This window comes from Falco punctatus (assembly GCF_963210335.1).
Source record: "Falco punctatus genome assembly, chromosome: 6".
NCBI classification, from domain to species: Eukaryota; Metazoa; Chordata; class Aves; order Falconiformes; family Falconidae; genus Falco; species Falco punctatus.
In genome coordinates this window covers 2,800,864-2,825,203 of record NC_137585.1, presented here as the reverse complement: position 1 = coordinate 2,825,203, position 24,340 = coordinate 2,800,864, and the positions used below count along the sequence as shown (strand labels likewise).

Below are 24,340 nucleotides of genomic sequence, written 5' to 3'. Positions count from 1 at the left end.
TGCTATAAAGTATATGACTTGGAACAATGGAAATGTTCAAACAATCAAGTCAATGAACCTCTACACCACTTACTGCTTACAAAGCCTGAGTCAAGATCAGGTGTTGCCTTTCTCAGTGCATTAGTACCTGTGTATTAATGCAATTTTTTCTGACTAAAGCGCCCTTGCATACTAAATCCCTCTAAGGTTATACATAACGATACTCAGCTCTCTCAGTTAAACAAGTCTTTTGTGGTGTTATACATGGAAAGTTTCTGACATATTACTGAATGAGACTGAAAATGTATCATCAGTGGGCATCATCAAACAGTCCACTTTGACTTCAGTGCCTCAGGGTTATATTTGTACAATATACCTTGCTGCTTATTACAGTATAATCAGAAAAGTTAACAGATGATGATTTAATTTAGTTTATGTGTAAATTTAATTTAGTAAATATGTGAATCAGAATACAAGCTCTGCTAATGATCTGGTATTGGACGGTCACCTCACTTTCATAACCAATTAACTGTCTTGATAGCTAGAGGTCTGGAGATTTTCAGGGACTAAATCTCTTAAAATTAATTTGGGGATTTTTTGTTTCTTTGTTTTAGCAGATTGATTTATTAGGTTCTGCATGCAGTGGTGAATTTAACTTTGAAAAAAACCAGGTTGATTATAGAAATAATTTTGTGCTTAAAGGATTTGCTGTTGAATGCCTCTTTAAAATGCTCATAATTTTTCCAAAGTATGGAATTATCATTTCAGTAGAAATTTTTAATTCTTTTTTTCAGTTCTGTGTTGATTTGTTGATAAGCCTAAGCACAGTAGGTTTGGGGTGATCTTAGCACCTGATAAGAGTATCCAGGACATTCTTATTGCATGACTGAGCGCAGAATGGCTTGTGTGAAGTATTCATATATGTGCTGCTGATCGCTTCTGCTTTGACCAAATCAGAAGTCAGCCAACAGCGCGCATAGCAGAGCTTGTCTTAGAAGTCCATAATTGCTCATAAAACAAAGGACTAGAGTTGTGTGGAACTCATTGCTGTGAAGTGCCTGGCAGGGAGAACTAACCAGAAGTAATCAAGGCAGCTGTTAATTATTCTAACAACACTGAACAAAGGAGTTTTTCTACCCCCTATCTGTATGAGCCAAAATAGGTAATGAAACATTTTCAGATAAGAGGGAACGTTATTTAATCATCTGTTCTCATCTCCTACAGACTACAGAATTTGCCATAGGACCTTCATCACCTTAGTCCTAGGTCAGTGGTTGGGGCTGGAAGCAGCTGGGGAAACATGCAGTTTTGTTTTCAAGATTCCCAGTAGTGGCTACTTGCTGTCTGTGTTTGAAAGAGAAAGCGCAATGTGTGTTCTCAAGCTCTGCCATGACATGGATCAAGGTTTAATGTATTATTTTAGTTGTATAACTTTTCCATAGCAACTACAGGAGGAACTAAATTTTGGGAAAATGTCTTTTTATTTTTAGATACTTTTAGTTTGACAGGTCTTTTGACCTTTTATAAAAAGACTTATTATGTGATCTCTTTTCATCCTGTATTCTGTTGTCACCAGTTGTTCTTCATAACTGGCAGCTATGAAGAAAAGCAGCACCTTGTGATCGCTGTTACAAATTGCTAAAAATTCAACAACTTAGAAAAAAACCTCTGCTATAGAAAAATATGAGAAGGCTTAAGTTTTGATCTTACGTAGAGTTTATATAGATAGTCTTCCATTTTTTTTTGCTTGAAGAGCACTAACAAAACTTCCTAAAACCTTCTCTAAACCTGCTGTCAACAAATTCAGTGATAGAGTCTAGAAGCAGGGATAACACAAATATTAACGTTCGTGCATAACTTTTTATACTAAACCCAACTGCATGTAAACCATTGTAGAAGATTGCATTTGCCATCAGTGACTGCACATGTGGTAACCTGCATGTTATGTGTGGTCTGGGTGCACAGCTATACATGGAGCAAATACTGTGTTGAATATTAGTGTCTGCAGGCTGAGGAAAAAGAAATTAAATATGGCAGAGTTAAAGCTACCTGCTCAGTTTGTTTTGTAAAAGAGTATGTTAGACTGCTCTCTGTACCTAATGCATACAGATGGCCAGCAAATGGTGTAATTTGCATAGTCCTCTTAAAAGGCAGTAAATTGAATAAAATTCAGTTGTATTATCATTTTTTAATCTATATCTTGATATGTTGTTCTGCAGGTTCTTGGTTATGTTAAAGTGACTTTCTGGCTTTAGGATGTTCCAGAATACATAGCCCTCTCATTTGTGGCACAGTTTACTTTTCCGTAACCTTCAGTATACATTAGATAAGAGTATTATTCTGTCCCAACTTACTCTCTCTGTAGCTTTCTACCAGATGTGTTTATGAATGAGCTTTACAGGTATGATTCTCCTCCCATTCCCATATTTCTCACACCTTTGACTAAACTTTTGTCTGCATTTGTAAATTTCTTTGAAACTATAGCCCTTGCGAATATAGTCAATACGCTTTTCACTCACTCCTACAGATTTCAGATTTCACTCGTCGCTGCCTTTCTTGTTCTTATCTGTATGTGTCAGTGAGCTCACTGAGGTTTATGAGTACTTGAAAAAAAAGAGGAAGCCCACTATAAATGCAAACTCTTAATGTTGTTTGTTACTACCACAAGAAGTCCAACCTCAAAAGACAGGTCTTTCAAAGTGGCTGCCTGGCAATGTGGAGCTTTTACAGACTAGTAACTAAATGGCTCCTTTTTTGGAGGTGAATTTAGAGCTAGGTGGTTTCTGTTGATTATTATGTATGTGTATGTGTGTGTATATATATGGATATGCAAATGGAATTGAAAATTATTGATACTGCACAAATGGAATATGAAATTATTCACCTACATGTTATTTGCGAAACATTGCTAGAGTCATTACCCCTGAGTATCTGCTCTTCACAATTTGCTATTTCAGGTTTAGGGTTGATTGAGTTCAATCACATGGTGATTATATTTGCGTTCTGTTTCCAGAGCAGATGATTCCCAAAATGACAAAGATCTTAGAAAAAAGTCTCATAAAGAGATCAAAAAATATAGCCCTGTGAGTGTTGGTAACACTTGTGGTATCTGCAGATATTTTAGGAAATAAAATAGGCAATCATAGGAATCAAAAAATTGTGAATAATGCTGATGTGAATTTGCATTTTATTTAAATAAATGGTCATATTTTTCACAGCATTCATTCAGCTATCCAACTGTAGCCTATGCATATATAGACTTGTCATTAAATACAAGCTTATCTATAAATGCTTTAACCTGGAAGAAATCAAAGTTGCCAAAAGCAAATTTTTCAGCCTGTATATATCATAATGGATATTTAACTGTTCCTGAGATTAACCCTTAAATAATCTGTATACATGAGCAGAGAAATCTGTCAAGAAAAATAAATAATGCAAAGGTCATTGTAGACTGAAAATTCACGCTTCTTGGTGCCAGAAAAGTTTGTCGGTATTTATAGAACACATCAAATTTAGCATCCTAAAAGAGCAACCAATTGCAGCAGTATTTCACCTTTTCATAGTGGAGGGGAAAAAAAACAACTCTTTATTTAAACAGCTGAATGAACTCAAGGCATAGTGAAGCTCATTGTAAAAGTGAATCCTTCTATGTTTAAAACAAAAACCACTAAGGCTTACTGTTTAACGAAGCAGTCTCCAGTGAATCCACAGCAAATAAAGGCCACAAAGCTAGGATTAAGTTGCATGTCCTTTTTAAGGAATTCATTGAACTCAACTACATGTAGTTGAATGTCGAATGAATCTTGGTAGAGGGACACTTACTTTGCAAAGCAATGGAGAAGTCTCAAAAATCATAAACAATATGATTTCCTGATTTATTAAGGTAATTAAAAGGTGTCACACACACACACGTATTTAAAAACTATATTGAATTTAAGGAATAATGAGATGCCGTTTATATTTTTACATTGTATTAAAGAAACCATTATCAAGATGATGTGTGGCTGTGGTTTTGATATTTGAAAGAAGTTGAGCACACATTCTAGAACATGTATAAAAACCCGTAAGAACTATTCAGGAGCTAACAAAATTGCTCTATGACATAAAAACAAAGAAGCTCAGGCTATTTTGTTTTTATCTGTGCAGAAGATGGGTAAGGTACAGCTTGATCACAGTTTCAAAGCATGAAATTTCTGCTAATACAAAGGTACTTAGCATAGAAAAGCATAATGAGATCTGTCAGCTTTAAACTGAAACTGAATGTATTGATTCTACATGTAGCATAACATTCTTAATAGTGAGGATAACTGAACACTGGAGGAATGTAGTTCAGAAATCATGAAGGTAGACTATCTCATGAAAAGAGAGAAAAACTCAGTTTGAAGCCCATTTGAAATACAGAACCTAGGTCTGTGGCACTTATTTACACCAGAATATGCACTCTCCTTAGCAGACAGGAAATTAATGTATGGGAGAATTCCAGAAATTCCATGAAGGATCTGTAAAACTGTATTCCAGGAACTGAAAGTAGGCATGTTCAGAACTGTAAACGTAGGAGATAAAGGTGATGTTTTCATAGTTGTAATCTTTTGACAAAATCCATCCTGTGACACAGATACAACTGACTAACCTTCTGGTTGGTTTAATTGGTTAGTGGTGTGATTGATTTATTTGACCATTCTATTAGTTAATAATTTTGTTAAATACATGGGTGCTTTTTTAACTGATAAATTACTCACCTCAGTGGGATAGGTCTTCTGCAAGAAAACCTGTCCTATATTCAAGTTACACGCTAAATCAATTTTACAGTTGGTTTATGTAATGGAGTAACGCCAGCCCACAAGCATCTGCTCTTAGGGTGCTGCATATTCCTACTCAAACATGTACCAGTCAGTGCAGATCAGATGACAGGACTCCTTCAAGCAGCAATGCTACTTCTGCAGCACCCCACAATTCCCAAACATTTTAAAGGAGAGGCTATAAATGGGGATTGCTCATTTCTATGTGTGTCTCTTAATAAAATGGTGGATGTGAGACCATGGGTTCTACTTAATAAGTATAACCCCTTACTTTAGTGTTCATTTCTGTGTATAGATTGCTCTTAGTCATGGAAAAAATCAATTAAATGGTCAAAAAAAAAAAGTTAAGAGTTGCTTATTTACATAGCTTGCTGTCATTTTCTTCTATGGAAGAGTTTTGGTTTTGAAAAAGGTGCCATATGTTATTTAATAGTTTTACTTGCCAGAGGAAATTTGTTAGCTGCTTGGCATGCCTTGGCAGGAGGTCCTTTATGATATGACTTCTTCAGTTCTTCTGCCTTGCCAGGAGGAACAAATCAGACTGTAGTCCTTCCCGTTGCAAAAAGATTTGATCTGACATGACTAAAGAATCACCCAACTTAATGAAGAAAAACGTGTTACCTCTGGGCCTTCTGGTCCTAAGAAGTTAAATACCTGCTGCAGGTAACACTGGTCTCAACTCCAGGACTCAGTTCTAATGTATCTGCGCTTTTGGTTCTCAGTGAACACACAAGACTTTCAAGTCTGTGGATTCCATTAGTACTAACCTTGAAGAAGAATGAGAGGCATCAGATGTGTATGTATCATGTAGTAAAAATGACTCATGGAATAAGTGAGTTGAGATGCAAAATTTGGTCATGGATCATGCTTATGAGAAGTTCTGCCCAGTGACACCTCTCCTATGTGTGTAACCATTCACTGGCACCTTTGGCTTCCAGTAAAACATCCACATGTACGTGTGCTCTGACAGCAGCCATTCAAGATGGAGTATGGGTGTGACATGAGAATATCAGATATATACTAACTGATCTTTATACCAGTGACCAAAAGGACCTAGAGGAAAAATCTGAATCAGGTTGTAATATTGGAAAATGGACATTTTCTTCAATCTGTGATGGAATAGTCCAAGACATGTAAATTCCATGTTAATAATGTATTATGCTGTCATGGAAGTCTGCATCTCGGAACCTGAATTCGAGTACTTAAAACTGGGCATCTTATCAACTGATCTATTTTATTTGATTTTGTTTTTCAGGATAATGATAAGTTTTGGAATAACAGGATGTTGAAATACTCTATGAAAACCTGTTGCATACAAGTGAATACAGAACAAAATATCTTATTTCACACATACAGATTTTAAAACCAGGATTAAATGTTGTTTTCAGAAAGAACGTTTTTCTGTTAAATGTTATTACTGTCACACTTTCATAGCTTGATGCACATAATTCTGATTCTACTTGTTTCACTCTAGATCCCAACAGACAACCAAACTTAGTTTTCATTTTTCCCTTTTATGTATAAATTAGGATAATCTGGCACGTCTGTGAAGGCCCGTGGGAGATCCAACATGCTAGTAAGAGAAGAGATAGTGAGTGGCTTTTATCCTTGAAACTCATGATGTCTACTCTGAGGTATTCAGATGGATCAGTATTAGTCCCCCCTTTTAATATCTCTAGAGGTACTCTACTCTCCCTGATAGCAGAGTCATTATTTTATAAAAAGGCAAAATAACATAATAAATTCCATCCAAATCCTGTACGATAGCTACTTCTGCTGTATGTCCTGGTAGTGTACACTGGTATGAAAAGATTTGATGAGGTAAGGTTGTACTCCTCCGTGCTTGGCAGCAAAGCACAGAATTTGCAGAAGATGGGCTAAAGTGCCAAGAACATGTGCCAAATCATCATATCTCTCCAGCTCCTTCTGCTGGAAGGACCTCACCGCAGCTCCCAGAATGTTTGAAAACCATCATCAGTCAGTGATAATGCTGCTATTTAAGCATCAGTCCTTACTTCAGGGCAATTGGCCAGACTGAAGCAGACGGCACAATTTCTCTCTTATTTTAGTAATTTGTGAAGTATTTCAGGGTGAACACTTATGCAGATAAATGTGAATTATTGGAGAGTGCTTTGTTTGTTTGGGATATGCTGAATTAAATCATCTACTTTGTTAGGATGTTTCCTAGAAAACTGACTTAGCATGATATTGATGCTGAAGGGTGACACCTGCTTAATCAGGGCAATGCTAGTGTAATTTTCACTAAGGACAATCATTAGCTAGTGCCAGGGATTTATACTGACTATAAAGCTCAAGTTAAAGGGAAAGCACTTATCTGTTGAAACTTCCACTCAGTTTGAAATCCCCAGTGGGTGGGTGGGTTGGTTTTGGCGCTCACTTTGTTTCCCCTTACCTTAAAACAAGCAGTGGGGAACAATATTCAAAAAGAGTACCAGAGAGCAGTCATTCAAAATGTACCAAAAGATTATCATCAGCTCTTAAAAATTATCCTACCATATATCTTTATTGCTTATTTTAAATAGGTTGTTTAAATGATGCACAGGTTTTTTGTTGTATTATCAGTTGTGATAGTAGTCAGGACTACAGTCTGGCAACAAGTGGCAGATAGTGTTACTCCATTTTTTTTCTCTACCTTGCTGTCCTATAACGTAGTCATGGTGGTTTAAACATGGCTTTTCATCTGTAGATACCAGTACACTGAGATTACTGTCAAGGGAGATACTGTATTCTTCTGTAAAACACTATCTCCAGCTTAAAAATAGGGAAATGAAGGCACAGGGAGGAAAAGATACTTCTATTTTTTTCCCCCTAAGGTCGTTTCGTGGACCAGTTGGCAAAATTGGGAGTAGAGATTGAGTTCAAGGTCTTTAAAGTTTTAACCCTCGAATATTCTATCTATGGACTTTACTTCCCTGAGGCCTATTTTGGAATTGTTTACTGCAAGTCTCGTCACCTGTGAAAGGGGAAGAGCCTGACATTTACCTGCAGTATTTGTGGACAATTGGCATTTTTTTTCAGGAGTTTACAACGTGCTAATATAGTCATATATAATAAGCAGTAGGGCTTTATGTTGTAAAATCTTGTTTCTGATCGTAATCTTGATGTTTTGAATACATATTTGAATACAGTGTTTCACCTGTTTCATACAACATGGTTGTTAATAATATATTTCATATTATTCTCTTCTTTTGGTTTACTTTTTATCTTTGGTAATTTTCTGGAACAGCAGTTTCTTGTTAAAGTCTGTGGCTCAGATGGGAAAGGCCATCACCTAAGTTACGGAGATGGCAATTTAGCATGCAGAGAAAAAGACCCAAGGAGAACAGGTGGAAAGGTACATTCGCGATATATCTGGACAGCAAGCTATTGCTGCAAAACAGTGTCGATGCTGATTCCGAGTGAACTAGCTGGGTTGCCAGAAGCAGTCTGACTGGTTTTGCTGGGACTGGGGATTGGACTAGGGAATGTAGTTAGACTTGGGTAATTCTGCATGGCACTGCATTGTACTGGTGTTGATGAGACAGAGAGCAATGGTTACATGTGAGCTTTTATGTAAGTGTGAAATGACTCACTCTAAAAAGCTTTTTCTCAGATTTAAAAAAGAAAGTCTGCTACAGAACTGTTACAGACCATGGTACTAAATTATTAATTTTATAATATCTTGATAAGTACAAAAATCTAAATTTTGTACTTACCAAGATACATTAATGTGTTATATGAACTAATAATGTGTTAAAAGAAATTTAACTTGCATACTGCTGAATTTTTTGTGTTAATTCATGTACTTTATTTTGCAGGCAAAATACCAGGCAAGAACAGATCACTCCCAACTGCATGTGTTTCAGCCTGATGATGTGGGTACTTTAATTAGAACAGTGGAAAGTCAGCATGAATTCTTTTGTTTTACTGAAAGCAGGAAGAATTGAGGTTAATTAAAGGTTAATTATAGTTTAATTGGTAGTTTGTTGAGGGTTTTTTTCTCTTTGCTTCTGGTGATAATGGGAATGTTAGAATCCTTGACTTTGATGGCAACAGATTGGGCAGGCCTGGTGTTGATTGCTACTGCCAACATGAAAGTGGTGCTGCGGTTCTGCAGCTCCAGTTCTTAATCAATGAGGTAAGGACATATGTACTCAGATTCTTCTGCACAGATTTAGTTGAATAAGTCGATTCATGTATTGTAATTGAGTGATATAACGTTACACATTGACAAACTGTGCCCACAAGTAAGTGGCATACATCCAGAGGACGTTTACCCTACAGCCTTTTAGAAAATTATTTATGGGACTGCACACAGGGAAAAGTATTACCTTCATATACATCAGTATAGAGTACTGAATAAAAGGCAGTCAATATATTAATGTTTGAAGACAGATGTAAAATCCATTAAATTACTAAACATGTTGCACAGTCCCATGTCAAATAGAAATTAATAAATGAGCTAAAACTTTCTATGGAAATATAGCGATGGTTATTGGCTGAAAAGTCAATAGTTGGGGATATGCTACTACTTGAAGCAAGGAAAAGCAACTGCAGGGATCATCAATCAAACCAGCAAGCTCAGTCTTCGCAAATAGTTTGTCAAAATCAAGTTTAGATGACATGAAGAAACAGTGACAGTTTATAGCTTGCTCTGTGCAGAAGATGTCTGGAGTGGTAATAGGCAAGAAAACTTCCTGGAGCATTATAATCTGGGTTTTTCCCAGAACCTCATAACCTGGCCAAATTATAAACTACTCATAGTTTAATTTTATTAGAAGGGAACACTTCAGACAGTTTCAAGTCCTCTTTCTAAGCCTGGAGATCTTGGAGTTTCTCAAGGAAAGACTTTTTAGTTTTGTGGGGGTTTTAAACCTGAGAAATATTTATTCTTTCTACACCTGTTTGGAGAAAGTACCTAAACCACAGAAACTGAGGAGGGAGAACTGAAACCTCAGAAACAGTTAGTCCAGTAGAATTCTTTAGAGGAAGGCAGGGATGAAAACAGGGAGGGCAAGGTTTGAATCAGTGTTCTTTCTTTTCATTAGGTGACCAGCAGAACCCCTAATACATAGGATTAGATTGATTTCTGAGGTGGACGTTCTCTCTGTCATTGTTTTAAACTATTTGGGAGATGAAAATTAAACCACAGATTATACTGTATTAGAGAAGTCTCACCTTCATTAATTTCATTTGCGTATGTCAACATTGAAGAACAGTTGCTAGGATTAGGAAGGAAATCCAAGATGCAAAAAGAGAAGTTTATTGATCAGTCATAGGTGGTATGAACTGATCTTTTCCGTTAAGTTCTCACCTTTCCCCAGAAGAAAGGATTGCTTTCTCTTTGGCCAACATCTAGTGCCTCTCTGCCACAGTAATACACTGATCCCTTTTTCCTTTACTTATGTCCTTAACACTCACATTTTTAAGTGTTGTCTGTTCTCGGTTTCATACATCTCTATGTTTATGTGGAAATACATAGAAGTTTACATGTGACCTTAATACAGAACTTTTAATTTGCATTTTATAATTGATGGAGTTTTAATTTAACTTTGGCTGATCTTGTACTAATTTAAACTATTTACATTTACCAGATCAATTCAAATTGACTACGGTATTTTTTTTCCTAGAAAAAAAAGCAACCATTTTTTATAAATTGTATCGTTTTCTACATGTAGAACATTAACAGTGAAGATCACTTAAGAATAACACAGAATCTGCAGAAGAGTAATATGCTGTGCTCTTTTTTGTCTGCTCTAGGGTGCTTTGGTCAGTGCAAGTGCAGATGATGCACTTCATTTGTGGAATCTTCGACAGAAACGACCAGCCATCCTACATTCTCTGAAATTTAACAGAGAAAGGTAAGACTATATAACAGTAAATATTTCATTTTTTAAAACCACAAATGTTCTTTCTGGATTTCTAATAATACATGCTTATTGGTTGGCCTTTCTGAAGGTGGATAGTTTTGTCTTGAATTTTTTTCTTCCACTCCTCAAGTCTTGTTCCCATTGAAAAAACCCTTCACTTTCTCTTTCTGCAGCCTTCTCAGAACTTGAAAAATTTTGCCTGCTTTTTGTCAAAATGTTTTTCATTTTACCTTCTGTTTACATGAACTGGTGTGAACAGTTGTGTGTTTGTTTTTGTCAGACCAGACACAAGCACTGTGATCCTTTTGACTGATCTGTTGTTCAGTACCAGCCAGTTCAGTACCTCAGCTGGCTGGATCAGGGAAATAATTTTCTTTATCTTGAAAGGATTCTATATTTGTAAAATACTGGAAGTTTAGCATAAATGAATTGTGAATTTGGGGAACAGTGGTAAATGTGGTTGTAATTTTCAAACTCAAACAGAAGGTGAGCACCTTAATTTGTATTTAGTCACCCAAGTAAAAACTGATGCAATATTATGGTGCTTGAATGCTACGTTTTTATTAATATTAAGAACAAGTTCTGTGTTTCTAGTAAGGAATTAGGTCGGTAGTCAGAAGACCAAGATTAAGTGCATAAATGCAGCAGTTGGCTTTTTGTGAATCCTTGAGCAATACAGTTATTCTGTACGTCATCTTTGGGATGGATTCTTTAAAAAAATTTAAAACATAGAATTAATACATAGTATGGTTTTGACTGGAAATTTAAGTAATACTGTAATTCTCTTAATATATATATTCAGTGTTTATTAAGGTGCAGCAAGTTCTTTTAGACATTTATATATTTGCTTGTGCAGTGGTGAAAGGTATTAGTACTTTACCAATAAAGTGAAGTAAACAAGTAAACAAGCTCAGCAAAGCTTCAGCTGCAGCAAATCTGAAAATTATTATGGAAATAGACTTTTTCTTTGTTGTTTGTTATTCAGATACATATTATGTTTGTGCTTAAATGTCACCAAGTTGCAAGTTTTGTTGTGGGAAGTACTACATAATAACTTAGAAAATATACATCCTGATTCCAAAGAGTTTATACCCCAGAGCAAAAGTATATCAAGTGGTTTGGGACAGCATGAGATAAAATGAAAAAGTATATGTGCATTTTCTAACTGCTTCTGGACAGAAAATCATCATTTTACATATGTTGAAATATTTGAATCTTGGTATTCTTATCAGGTAGGTACCTTATCCACAATTTGTCATCGATAAATCTAAATATTGTAGGTGTTATTCCAGTACATCATGATCTAGCTCTCCCAGCCAGCAACCTTCTACGCAACCTAAGGAATCAATACTTAGAAGAGTGCAGTGTCTGTTTACCTGTTTGCCTGTCACTTCTCTTCAGAGACACTAGTGTGGCATCTTGGTCAGAATTTTATCAGAATTTCTCGATAAAATAAGCTCACACACATTTAGGCTTTCCTAAGAGTAAATAATTGTCATTACCTTTACCTAAATTTTCTTTGGTTTCTGCCAGCCTAAAACATTGGGCAAAATGTTTGGAAGCAAGTTATTTGGGATACTGGAAAACTGCATAAATCGCATTTTGTGTAATGGAATTTTTGAACTGAGGTTTAAATAGGGTCTGAGGTTGTAATTATTTGTAATAAATGCATAGCTAGCTGTACTGCCTTTTATCAAAGTCTAGTAAGTTGGGAATAAAAAAGCCCCAACTGTTAGCTGTTTTATATATATTTTAAGTAACTGGTACAATCACTGCCATTTAAATATTTTTTATTCACACATCAAAGGCTATGAGGCAAATATCCTGATAACACTGGTATATAATATTGTCCAAAAAATAAGGCCAGTTTTAAATTTAAAAAGAATTTTCAGTAAGTACGAAGAAATAACTTTATAGGCATTTCTTTTCTTCTCAGCATTCTCTAGCACTGCCTGTAGTTTTGGGGGTTTTGTATTCACGCACTTGGCTCCAGAATGAAATCTCCTCATTTTTATTGTATTTTCTTTTAAAATACATATTAATTTCAAATCGTCTAACTTTCAATTTTTTAAGTTTGATTACACATTTATTATGTAAAACTCAACATAAACCTCTGGGCAACTAACAAAAATGTAAGGCTAAAACCCTAATTAACCCTCTCATTAATTTGGAACATTTTTGTATATGTATGCCTAACAGAGTTAAGTCTAGAAGACTGCTTCCTTTTCTTTTTTCTGAATATATTTATTGTATTAAAGCATAAAAGTTATCGATTACATCATGTTCAGAGAAACAGCAAATAACGGTTGCCTTAGCTATAAGAAATTTGTGGCGAAATGGATGTAGGGGGAAGTTGGGAGGCTGATAAAGCAGTAAGATCAAAATTGATTTTCTTCAAGAAATTCAAAGGTCTGTCTTCCAAAAATTAATGTCGTCTTCACTGTTGGAACAGTTGAAAAAAATTATTTTCGTCCTCTCCTCTCCTCTTGCATGGGGAGATTAAGGGAAGGCAAGATTCATACTGAAGAGAGAAAGATTCTTTTGTCTTATTTTAAGTTTCTGACCCAATGAATGAGCTCGCCTTGGTGTTTCTTAAATGAGGAGAAATGTTTGTTGACAGAGAATAGGTTTTAGTGTGCTTTCAGAAAACAGGAAGGTATTGGGAAAGGCCATATAGGGAAGTGTTTACATAGTCAAAGGCTAGTTCTTATAAGAACACCATTTAAACTTCATTTTAATTATTATAAAAAACAGCTTTTATATAGCAAAACATAATTATGCAGATGCATTTTACCTATGAAAATGGAGCATGTGGTGGCTTCATGTTTTCCTGTTTGCATGTCTCTCTTGAGAATTTATAAAAATTGTAATTTTATTCATACAATATGTTTGTCTCCTTGATATGCTGTTTGGTTTAGATTTTTATTTAAAAACAACAACCTGGCAGATTTACTTCGTGAAGTGATGCAATATAATGCAACTTAAATTTTTAATATTTTATCTGCTTGTGATGAGGAAGGTAATTGTATTAGTCCACATTCTTGATTAATTTGTCTTCAATTAATTAGCTTTCATGTAGAATCAGTTTATTGTGAGTTTTTAAAATATTTGATGCATGAGCCTTTACAGCTGTTAGATTGTGTTAGATGGATGAGTGTTACTTAAGTCTTTGGCTGTTACTCTGTGCACCAGTCTTCATGTTGTTAACTGTTTAATTTGGAATTTGCTTCTGTTTCTTGACGTTTAAGATTGCAGTATAATGGACTAAAATTTGCCCTTAGCAGTGTTTCTGTGTATGCTTGTGCAACTACTTGAGTCAAATTTCCCCAAGTGTATACATATATGTATTCCCCCTTTCCCTCTCACAAAAGTAAAAAATATGTTTGTTCTTTTCTTCAGATATTGTTAACAACATAGTTGAAAAGAACAAAGATCTCTTAAGTGCAGCACACTGGTTATCTTTCACTCACCGTGTAGCATTCAGCATTAAGACACTGAATGGTTTATGAATAATAATTAACGTACAAAATGCACTTTTGTAGCTGTTAAATCATAGTCTGCAACCTCTCCAGATTTATTCTTTTCTTCTTCTGACCTGTTATTAAACTAATGATGATGCAACATTAGCAATATCAACTCTGATAATGCAGTGCTCCTTTACTGTCTCTTTGGAGCAAGTGCAGAAGGAAAACTGGGAATTAGAAATGATGGCAAACTGATATTTTGTTCTACAGTGTAATGCTCTGGACTTTTTAGCAAATTACATGGGTTTGCCTTGTATAAAATATAAGGTTATCACCTTAAGTTTCTATTGCTAAAATTGTAATGTAATACAATGCAGTAAGAACCTTCAAGAAAATATAAATATAAATGTAAGCAATGTGTTTCAGTGCTTGGCCCCATACCAAGAGCTGTAACGGTAACACAGCTACTCATAAGACATGTTTAACAGTAGCATATGGTTGATAATATATCATTTGCTGTTCCATTTACAAGTAGGTTGGACAGGTAAAACTTTTTAACCTCTGCAAATACTCCATCAGAGTCTCTTCAGTACTATTGAAGATTAACGTTATGGTGATATTCCTTATGTTAGTCCCTGCTTTTCCTTCTTTGATGTCATAGGAGATGCCAGATTCACCTTCAGTAGACGTTTTACCAAAATTAGTAACTCAGCTTCTGGAACAAGACACCGTCTTTATCTGCTGCAGAGAACATTAGGATGAAGCTAAGCTACTGGAAACTATTACAGGCCTTAATTATTTCAATATAGTCAGAGCAGACTTCAGCAAGTATAGCTTTAAATATACAACATTTTAAATAGTTTTCCCATTTAAGATTGATGCAACTGGGATAGGAAAAACCAGCAAGGATTACAGTGTGGAGTCCAGGTCCTTTAGCCCTGCGTGCACTAGTTTCATGTGTGAGCACGTTCATCTCCTGTCGTTCTGAAGGTGAGCTAGGTTGGTTGTGTTGAGTGACATGGGGCATAGCCCTCCTCTTCTTTCAGCCAAGGCTCACTGGCATGTCACAAGTGAGCCAACAGCACTACAACTGACATACTCGGCACATGTGAACACAATGTACAAGTTCTGTTGAGTCTTTAAATCCACCTGCATGCACTGTGCACCACTGCCACGACAGTACCACGTGCCCTTCTGCAGGGGCATCACCAGGTGACAAAATCTGTATAACTGGCTCTGATATGTAACACTTTCTTCAGTGTTGGGTATGCTGGCACAGAGGAAGAGGAGCCTTGACTCTTATATCTGAGATTTTGCAGTATTTAGACAAGATAACTGAGAGTATTACAGCAATGCTTGCAAGCAGAGAAAAAAAATAGGTATTTTTGGATCTGATGACTTTATTTTTGTGTGTTGGTCTATATTCTGTCCTGAGAGTAGCTGCATCTTTGTCTGTCTGTCTTGCTGTATCTTTGCAGGTCTGTGTTGTTAAGACTTCACCTTACCAAAACGGCACCAAGAGGCTATTGAATGAATACTGGTGCGGGCTGTGCAGTCTCAGCAGTACCTGCATCTGTTTACTTGTGTGTTAGGGACTTGTGAGTTACTAAATTTAGATTATCTGTCTCATTGACTGTTCAGGGAACTGAATTCCTGTGATAGCTTGCCTGCTCATAAATGAGCCTCCTGGTTAATGTTGTATAACTGCAAACTCTGTTTTGTTTATGTACTTTCAAATTAGTCAGAGATCTGTCATCAAGCATGAAAGTAGTTGATAGGTTCAGTGCACTTGCACAGCCATGCTACACCATAAACTAGATCCTGATTAAATGGTGTGGCGCAGCATTTAGCTATTCCAAAGAACCACAGAATTCAAATATAAAGCAATATTTCACCATACAATCCTGCCATGGTTTATGGGAAGGATTTAAATTTTCTCAGGTTGACTGTTATGGAAAAGAATGAGGAAAGCAAAACAAGCCCTGCTGTTGAATGGTGTTCACGTCGACATCTTGATGAAGTTTTAACAAAACTTTCTTGTGCAGTATTTTTGAGGGATTTTTATGTGTGTGTTGTGAAGTGTGTGTACTGCCAAGTGTGAAGATAGCACAGATTTCAAACACGTAAGATAAATACTGAGTATGTGTGGCATGGTCTTGCATCAGAGTTTATCACTTCTGAAAGAACGATGCTCAGGAAATTTAATAAACAATTAATGTTGTTTACATGGAGTTATTGAGCTTGGAAAGATTCCTGAAGCTTATAAAGAACACTTCTGATCTATAGGGCTGTGCCTTAGTACTGCAGGGCAGGAAAGTGAATTTTGTCAAATGTATCCTCAGAAAGACAAAGGACTGGATACAAAGTTTCTTCGGTGGGACTGACCCATATCACATTCATGTAGTTACCACACACCTCTGCCTTGTCTGTTAAAAAAAAAATAATTTAAAAATTAAATTATTACATTCTTTTTCCAGGTCTCACATCATGTTATGGAAAGTTTCATAGTACACTTGACCTGTAGGATCAATGAGAGCCATAAGCTTGTCCTGGAAAGGTGGTATGCAACCTAGTTGAAATGATGAATGTCTTGGTCATAATTTTCATTTTTTTCTTCAACAAGCATTAGCTAAATAATAAAAAAAGAGGAAAAATACAAAACGTAATTAGCTTGTTGATACCAAGAATCAGAAGTTTTGATTGGATAGATTTATGAGATTATGCAATTCCACTAAAGTAGAATGAAAATTCACGTGATCCCTGAGATCTTCTTTTCAATAGATCTTAAATCCGTGGGCCTTCTGGTGGATTGGAGCTAAGGGACCTCCTCAGTCTTGTTCCCTGACAAACCAGACAACTCATATACCTCCTTTTATATGATGAGCAAGCCGACTATGTTTTGAATCAAGAGATGCTGGTCCCTTATGATGCCAGTAGTAAAGGCACTCAGACTCTGTAAGTTATCGTTCCAAATGCTTTTTATTAGAGCTAGCCCTATAAAGAATGAGGGAATAGTGTAGATAATCTTGCATCCCTGTAGATGCTGGGAACCCCAAGTTGTGCATCATGAAACTGACCCCCCGTCATCAGGCTGCGCAGACCTCATCCATCAATAGGGCTACCCCATTTTGGTCGTGGAAGTTACTATAGGATTTTCCTATAAGAAAACAACTTTTTTCATTATTTCTGCTATCAAACAGGCCGTTCACACTAAAACTTCCTTCCAGACATTTAGGTAAAGGCAAGGCCAGAGAGGTGGTGCCATTGCCCAGCGGGAGCTGCCTGCAGGCTCCTCTGTCACAAGTTGGCTGTGTTTATCGTGTGGCACCAGCCGCACGCCCAGCCTGGAGGCCACACTGGACATGCAGCCCAGCCACACGAGGCACGGCCTTGTGCCGGCTCGGGTTAGCCGCTGTGTGGGTCACGGGCTCCTCCACATGTGGCAGCCTCCCGGTCAGGATCATGGCACTCTTACATAACTATTCAAGCTTAAGCCCACTCCTCCTCCTAATTGGGAAAATTGTTCCATGCTAATTTCGTCCTTCTGATGGCAAGAAACCTTCCAGCTTCAAGACTAACTTTATTTTTATGGCTCTTTTATTCCCATTTATTATCATATCCTGGTACCCACAATATCATGTATTTTAAAGATTTTGTCTCTCCTTTGCAGTTAAAAAACTCATTCATATCCATTCACAACCTGCTTTTTTCTTTATTTTTTCCAGTACAAAAATCAAGATTCTGTGTTTTCCTTTATACATTTGTGTCTTTGTTCCCTTTTCTTTTCTCTAGCTTTCTTCTTGTATCTGTTCTCTCTGAGCTGATTATTAGACAAGGAAACATATTCTGGATAGGGTCCCATCTGTGCTGCGCTCAGTCATTGACGTTACCGTTTTCTTTTGTAATCTCCCCAGCAATGTTTACTGATGCATACCATAATGACATCTTCCTTTTACGCGGCTTCATCTGATCAGTGCTTGTGGTCTTGCTGTGATTGACTCATACACCCATTACACTCCTTCACTGATGAATAGCTGGCTGTCAGGGAATGCGCCGCTTTGCAGTGCAGCCCTTCAGGAGTGGAAGCAGAGTGAGACAACTGAAATTGAAATTATCTTTTTCCATTGCTTCTGTATCATGGGTTCCAACTCTAAAGTAGAATTTATTATTCTTTGGAGTTTTAGGCCTTGCCCTTTGCATTTTAAATTTCACTCCATTTCTTGTACTCTACTTGTGCAGATTGTCCTTCCTCTCTGATCATGTGTCCCTCAAAGGTTTCATTAGTATTAGTACCAAGATCATATGTGATTACAAGATCAGCTGTAAAACTAATACTTGAGAATCCCTCAAATATCCAGTAAAATACTTTCTTTTTCAGTAAAATTAAGTGGAAAATAGACATTACAAACAGTAGTTTTCATAAATGCTGTATTTAATTTTGACATGCTAGTTTTCCTACAATTGGAATATTCTGGAATAGCCTACCTTTGGTAAACCTACCTTTCCTATTTCACTACAACTTTTCAAAATTTGTCCTTTTGAAATGCTAAACCTTGGTTAGTGTAAATTTTTAAGTATATTTGAGCAAGTAGTAATAACATCATGGTCACATTACAGATGACAATATGGCTTAACTTTATTTCTTCAGCTTTAATTTTTTTACACTTAGCTTCTTGGGTGGGATTTGTAATGCAAGCTGATGTGCTGCCACTGCAGAAAAAAAGTGCTGCAACAACTTAAGCTGGATAGTTTAAAACTAGCTTGGTTTCTCTATGCTTAAATTACACCAGGGTAGATGTTACTTTAAAATAACAGCCCCTTTTATTGATTCATTGACTGTTTACTAAAGAAATCTGTTGCTGTTTCCAGGAACACCTAGACTATACAATTATTAGCAATGCTTCTTTTCTAATCTGTACATGATGCAATAAACTCTCAAAATTACAGAAGCCCTGGTCATATTTGTCATTCTAGAATATTGAAAAGATCTCTGTTTATATCCAGATCCAGCCTTGAATTTGAGATTCTCTGTTCTTTTTTTTTAATGGTGACTTTCACAGGCTTTCCCCAAAGTAATTTTTAGTCCACCAGGATTCTGCCCATACTATTATTTTCAGCTGCATTTCAACTAAAAGTGTCCTTAAGTGCATTACGCCACAGTATCTGCTTTTATAGCTATTTGCTAAACAACTTCTCTGAAGGCAAGTAGAGCTGTTTAAGATATGTAACATCTATTTTTACACTGCTCTGTACATAAAGGTTCCATTTCCATAACGAGACTTTAAAATATGCAATAATAACATTAGCACGGTGTATAGTAATTTGATTTTTGGTAACTGCTCAGAAAAAGTCTCAGAACAGCAAATACAGTTACCATGTTACATTATTTACATATATATTTTCATTTTAAAAGCATGTATCCGGGACTTATGAAAACACGTGACAAAGTATGATTAATAATTTGGCAAATGTTTTTCTGTTTCATGGTTATCAATCAATTGCAAATCAATTCACATTTTCCTCACACTGGTGCATTAAAAGCAGTTTAACAGACAATGGCTGATACACTATAAGTAAATTACTCTTAGGGATAACAGCTGTATTTAATAGCACAAAGACCAAAAAAACTGAAAAATTACTTAAAGCTGATCACTTCTGCTTCCCCCCTATTGCTAAAACTGTACCAGATAGGCTCGATTTCCCCCAGTCTACCCCTGAGCTGTTCATTTGACTCATTACTTTATTTAGAGCTTTTTACATAAAATATTTTGGCAACTAAATAAAATAGTCTTGGGATTTAATCTGAGACTGTGGAAAGCGTATCAAGTGAAGGTTTCTAAACCAGAATTTTCTCAACTCTGAAACACCAAAATCACAGTTTCTAGCTGGTGGTAGGCCAAATGTTGTGGCTATAAATACAGCACAGTTAAAAATGTTTGAAAAGTGAAATTTACTTGTAACAGCTAATGAAATAACTTTATAAATTTGCTCTACATATATGTATTTGTGTGAAAGCACATATATATCTGTGTGCATGTGTGTGTGTGTGCACGCACACACACATACCTGGAATTGTCATGACCCATAGAACTGCTAGAGAAGGCGGCATAGCTAGCACAATTACTTGAGGACTTAACAAAAGTACGGGGACTGGAGGGCCCTCTGGCCTGACAAACCGTCTTTTCCAATTTACTTCTTCCTCTCTGTTACTCTGGCTGTAGTCCCTTCTGTTATTTCTATGAGAAAGAAGCTGTCTCTTCAGAAGTCCATTTTGCAAAACATCTTTGTGAAGTTCTGTTTTTACTTCAATAGGGAAGAAAAACATACTCTGAATTATTTAATTTTTCTGTCACCTGGACGCCTCTGATTGTCTGAGTAACTTAGGCTTTCCTCAGAAACAAATCCTTCGGCCTTTAGCAGTAGACACAAAGTTGCTATATGCTGCAAAACTTTAGATCGTACTCTGAGCAGTGTACTGCTTGTTTCTGATGCTTTGAAGAAAATAAACCGTGTTTGTCAGTAGACATAGGGTAACGTGGTATGTTGTTTTCACATAGCAAAATTTAAATATAGGCACACAGCCATGTGTTGAACAACCATGTTTTGCGGCCTTAGTCGTAACAAATGAGAAGTCCAATTCTGTAATAGGAAAACACATCATGTACTTCGTATCACACATAGTCATGTTAGACAAGAGCGAAAAAAAAAAAGGTGTCTTTTAAAAGTTAAACAAGTTCAGATGGCATAAACAGTCTATCTGTTGGAATTTTCAGTTTGCTATGGTTATGGTGGTGTACCAGGAATTCTGTTGTTTTATTTTGTGAAGTTTTTTAAATTTGAGTTTTGATATATCTTTCATAGTCCTGTTCAGATCAATCCTTTGTAACATTGGATGTCCAGTCATATATTAAAGCAGTGAAGAACATGAACCCATTCTTTTTTTGCGTTTTGCAGTAAGTCATTTGGTTCTTGGAAACCACCCTACCCATTTGGTGCCCAGGCACATGTCAGCTTTAAGCAGGATCCAGTGCAATGATTTAGGATACTTTTCCTTCTGTCACTATAAACTCTGGGCATTATTCCAGTAAATCAGAAATAGAGCTCCTAATGTCAGTGTTGAGATTATCTCATTAAACAGTACATAAGCAGGAAGAGAGACTACAGATTGCAGAAAAACAAGGACCATTAATCACAGAGTCCCTGTCTACTGAAGCATAGCAAATAAGAACAGCTGGTCTCCAATAAGTCTACATGATTTTAATTGATGGAAGCTGTTAAGAAAAAAAGTGTATATACATAGAAAAAGTAGACACATGTAAAAATGCAATTCTTTCTACTTGAAGTCAATTCCAGTATTTCAGTCTTACCCTGATGGTAGAGAGTAATTCAAAATATCTTGATTGACATTGATATGAAATAGGTTTTAATCTCATTATATTAAGAATGTATGATAAACACAGATTTGTGTATGTTGCAGGAACCTGGGGATGAAATAATAGCATATCTTTAGTTTACTTTTCTAACAGCTATGTAAAGTCAAGCTGTTTAGCAAAAGACAAGTTTCAACCTTTCATCTTCGAGCTAAGTCCCAGGTTACTTTTTTTAAACTATGAGACTGGGAAGCAAAACCTGCATTTTTGACTTACAGCTTCAGTGCTGGGTGAAAAGATGAGAGAAACTACCCTTAGGTGTTGGGTTTTTTAGTGCAGCTGCTACAAAATCAATGGAAGAAATACATAAAAAATGTCTTCTTTTGAGAACATCAGCTCCCTCTTCCATCCTTTGTTTTTTGGCTTTCTTTTATTGATGAGAAACTCAGTGGCTCTTGTCCCAGTCTGTATTGCCCATCACTGTCGCTGTGCTTGGTATTATAGCTCCATTTTTACTTAACCTTCAAAGAAACTAATGGAGAACAAGTGCAGTACTGCAAGTAAGAAATAATGATTTCACAAGCCAGTAGACAGAAGAAAAATCTCGTACATTGTTGTTCCCCTAAAAATGAAAGCAAGAGTCTTTTTGCCAACCTTGTTTCATTAATTTGTTCACTTCACTGATTTTGTGGAACTTTTGTTCTCATTTTTGTTGTCTAGTGACCTTGAGTTGGCATCAGAAACAAATTGGAAACCAATGATAAGTATGCTGATTTCTTCCAGCATATTTTTTTATTCAGGGAACCAAGTTTCCATCTAATTTCCTTTTCTTTTCCTTGTAATTTCTTGTGTCCAAGTCTGCACATTACACCTGTTGAATCCGCTGCATTACTGTTGTGTAATGCTAAAGATCTAGCCAGGGAGAGTATGCCACTGTCATTGTCAGTGGTCCAGCTCCCACATGTAAGACATCCTATGATTCTGTGACTTTTCTTAACTGAAATTAAAACTAAATCACACTTTTAAAAAACAGGTGGACCACAAGAATCACTCTCAAAGGTATGTTTCGTTCATCCGCTGTCTGCTAGGATCTACTGGAGCTACTATAGATTTTTGAAACGAGCTTGTGGGATACATGGAGGATCTAGTTTGAATAGGAGAAGGTTTCATGTCGTGATACAGTATCACCAAGACCCTGAAAGGAAAAACTGTCCAGATGTATTGAACTGCTATATATTTAATTTGACTCTTAGTCATGCCAGTTAGTAATTTAAAGTATTTCCTGTACTCTTAGGTCAGCCCTAGAAGGTACGCATACACTTCAAGTAAATGAAATGAAAAGTTTAAGTTAAACATTGGAAATACTAATAATGGAGTTCATCCTGGATTTCTGCCTTCGTGGTATATCGCTCAAACAGCCCGTGTTGCGCGGGAACACATTATTACTGTGCACAGCCAGGGCTCACATCTGTCTGGGGAGCTGCACAGACGTCCGCTGCAAACACATGACGTGGACAGCAGATTTCATGGATTGCTGGTATTGTCCACGTCTTGTACATGTCTTACAGAGCTGATGAGCTCCCAATTTATATGTAGTTCAGGGAGAACAGTAAATACCTCCAGAGGTCAGATAGCTCATAATTTACATCCTTTGCTTGATCTGATGGATGCAGCTCCTTTTCTTCATTGTCTGTAGGTTTAGCCTGTGCTTCTGTTTAGTTACTTCAAGTTCAGCTACAAATTACTTTGCTTGAATATCTGTCTAAATCTTCTTGTGTGCATTTCATGACTCAAAGCAATAAACTCAGCTGTAACATTCCCTTGTGAAGTGACAGAAATGCAATCCTACACTTTCTGAGAATACTGACGAGCCAGAAGCTCCCTTAGAAAGGCCAATCTGCTTTCAGCCGCTGGAGAAGGAGGGGCACTAGATGAGTCTGGGCTCCTTTGTATGTCAGTGAGGACTTTTCATATTACTTTTGTTCAAAAACATCAAAAGATTAAGGGAGTAGTGAGGAGGGAAGAAAAGAGTTGGATGGAAATAATTTCTGCTTGCTGGTGGAGGGAGAAGGGACTGTATACAACGTCGTGAGGTACCCTCAGCAGCTGGGGTTTTCATTGCTGGGGAGAAGTACTGCAAAGTCAAGAAGCAGGGGAAGGGCTTATCTCATGGTTTTCCTCTGTTGTGAATATTCATTGAGGGCTACACAGGACACAGATTTCTCTCTAAAAATTGCTGCTTTGTGAGATGACCTGACAGAACATCAGCCAGTCCTTGGCTAGTACCAGGGAGGATGGCCTGTCTACCAGGTGGCAGTGCCAAGAGAATGACTTGTGATGACCAGCGGAGGTAAGTAGCATAAATGAGTAGGGAGTGCTGAAAGCACTGGAGGATGTTGGGGAAGATTCCTTGAGTCAGGAGGACAGCCGTAATCACGCTAATGAAAAAGTAGACTTCTGATATGCATGACCTTCTTAAGAAGGTGATCAGCTTTCTCAGCAGCTGAACTCATCCGTGCTGGGACAATGCACGGTGCGTTGGGTGTAGGTCACTGAGAGCTGAGGGAAGGTGGCTGCTCCAGGCCCATGGCTGGCATGCCTTGCAGCTACGGGGCTTCCTCCTGGCACCTACGCATGTTCCCAAGGTAATGCCCCTTCATGTTTTGTCTTCCTTTTCTGTAAATTTGTTAGATTTCTGTCTTTTCTGAGAGCCTGTACAGTGTAGTTAATTTCAGGATTCTGAGGATTCTGAGAGGGAGTTCAAGCTGATGTTTGTTTTTTGTAGGAACTTAACAAAACTGAACCTTTCTGCTGGCCAAAGCTGGGCGTAGGGGCTATACGTATTTTATGCTTGCCCA

General features: G+C 36.9%; 1 protein-coding gene across 4 annotated transcripts in view; it reads left to right on the top strand.

Moving 5' to 3' along the window:
* STXBP5L (syntaxin binding protein 5L) overlaps window positions 1–24,340 on the top strand; it is a 203,861-nt gene that overhangs the window by 68,091 nt on the left and 111,430 nt on the right. For 2 of the 4 annotated variants that reach the window (XM_080391194.1, XM_080391193.1), the window contains exons 3-4: window positions 8,835–8,916; window positions 10,539–10,639. The exons of 1 other annotated variant lie outside the window; for it this stretch is intronic. In XM_080391194.1, coding sequence (XP_080247320.1) covers window positions 8,835–8,916; window positions 10,539–10,639 — 183 coding nt within the window. Of the gene's footprint in view, window positions 1–1,869; window positions 24,128–24,340 lie in introns of those variants that run through there. One more of the 4 variants, XM_080391195.1, reaches the window with a different exon arrangement.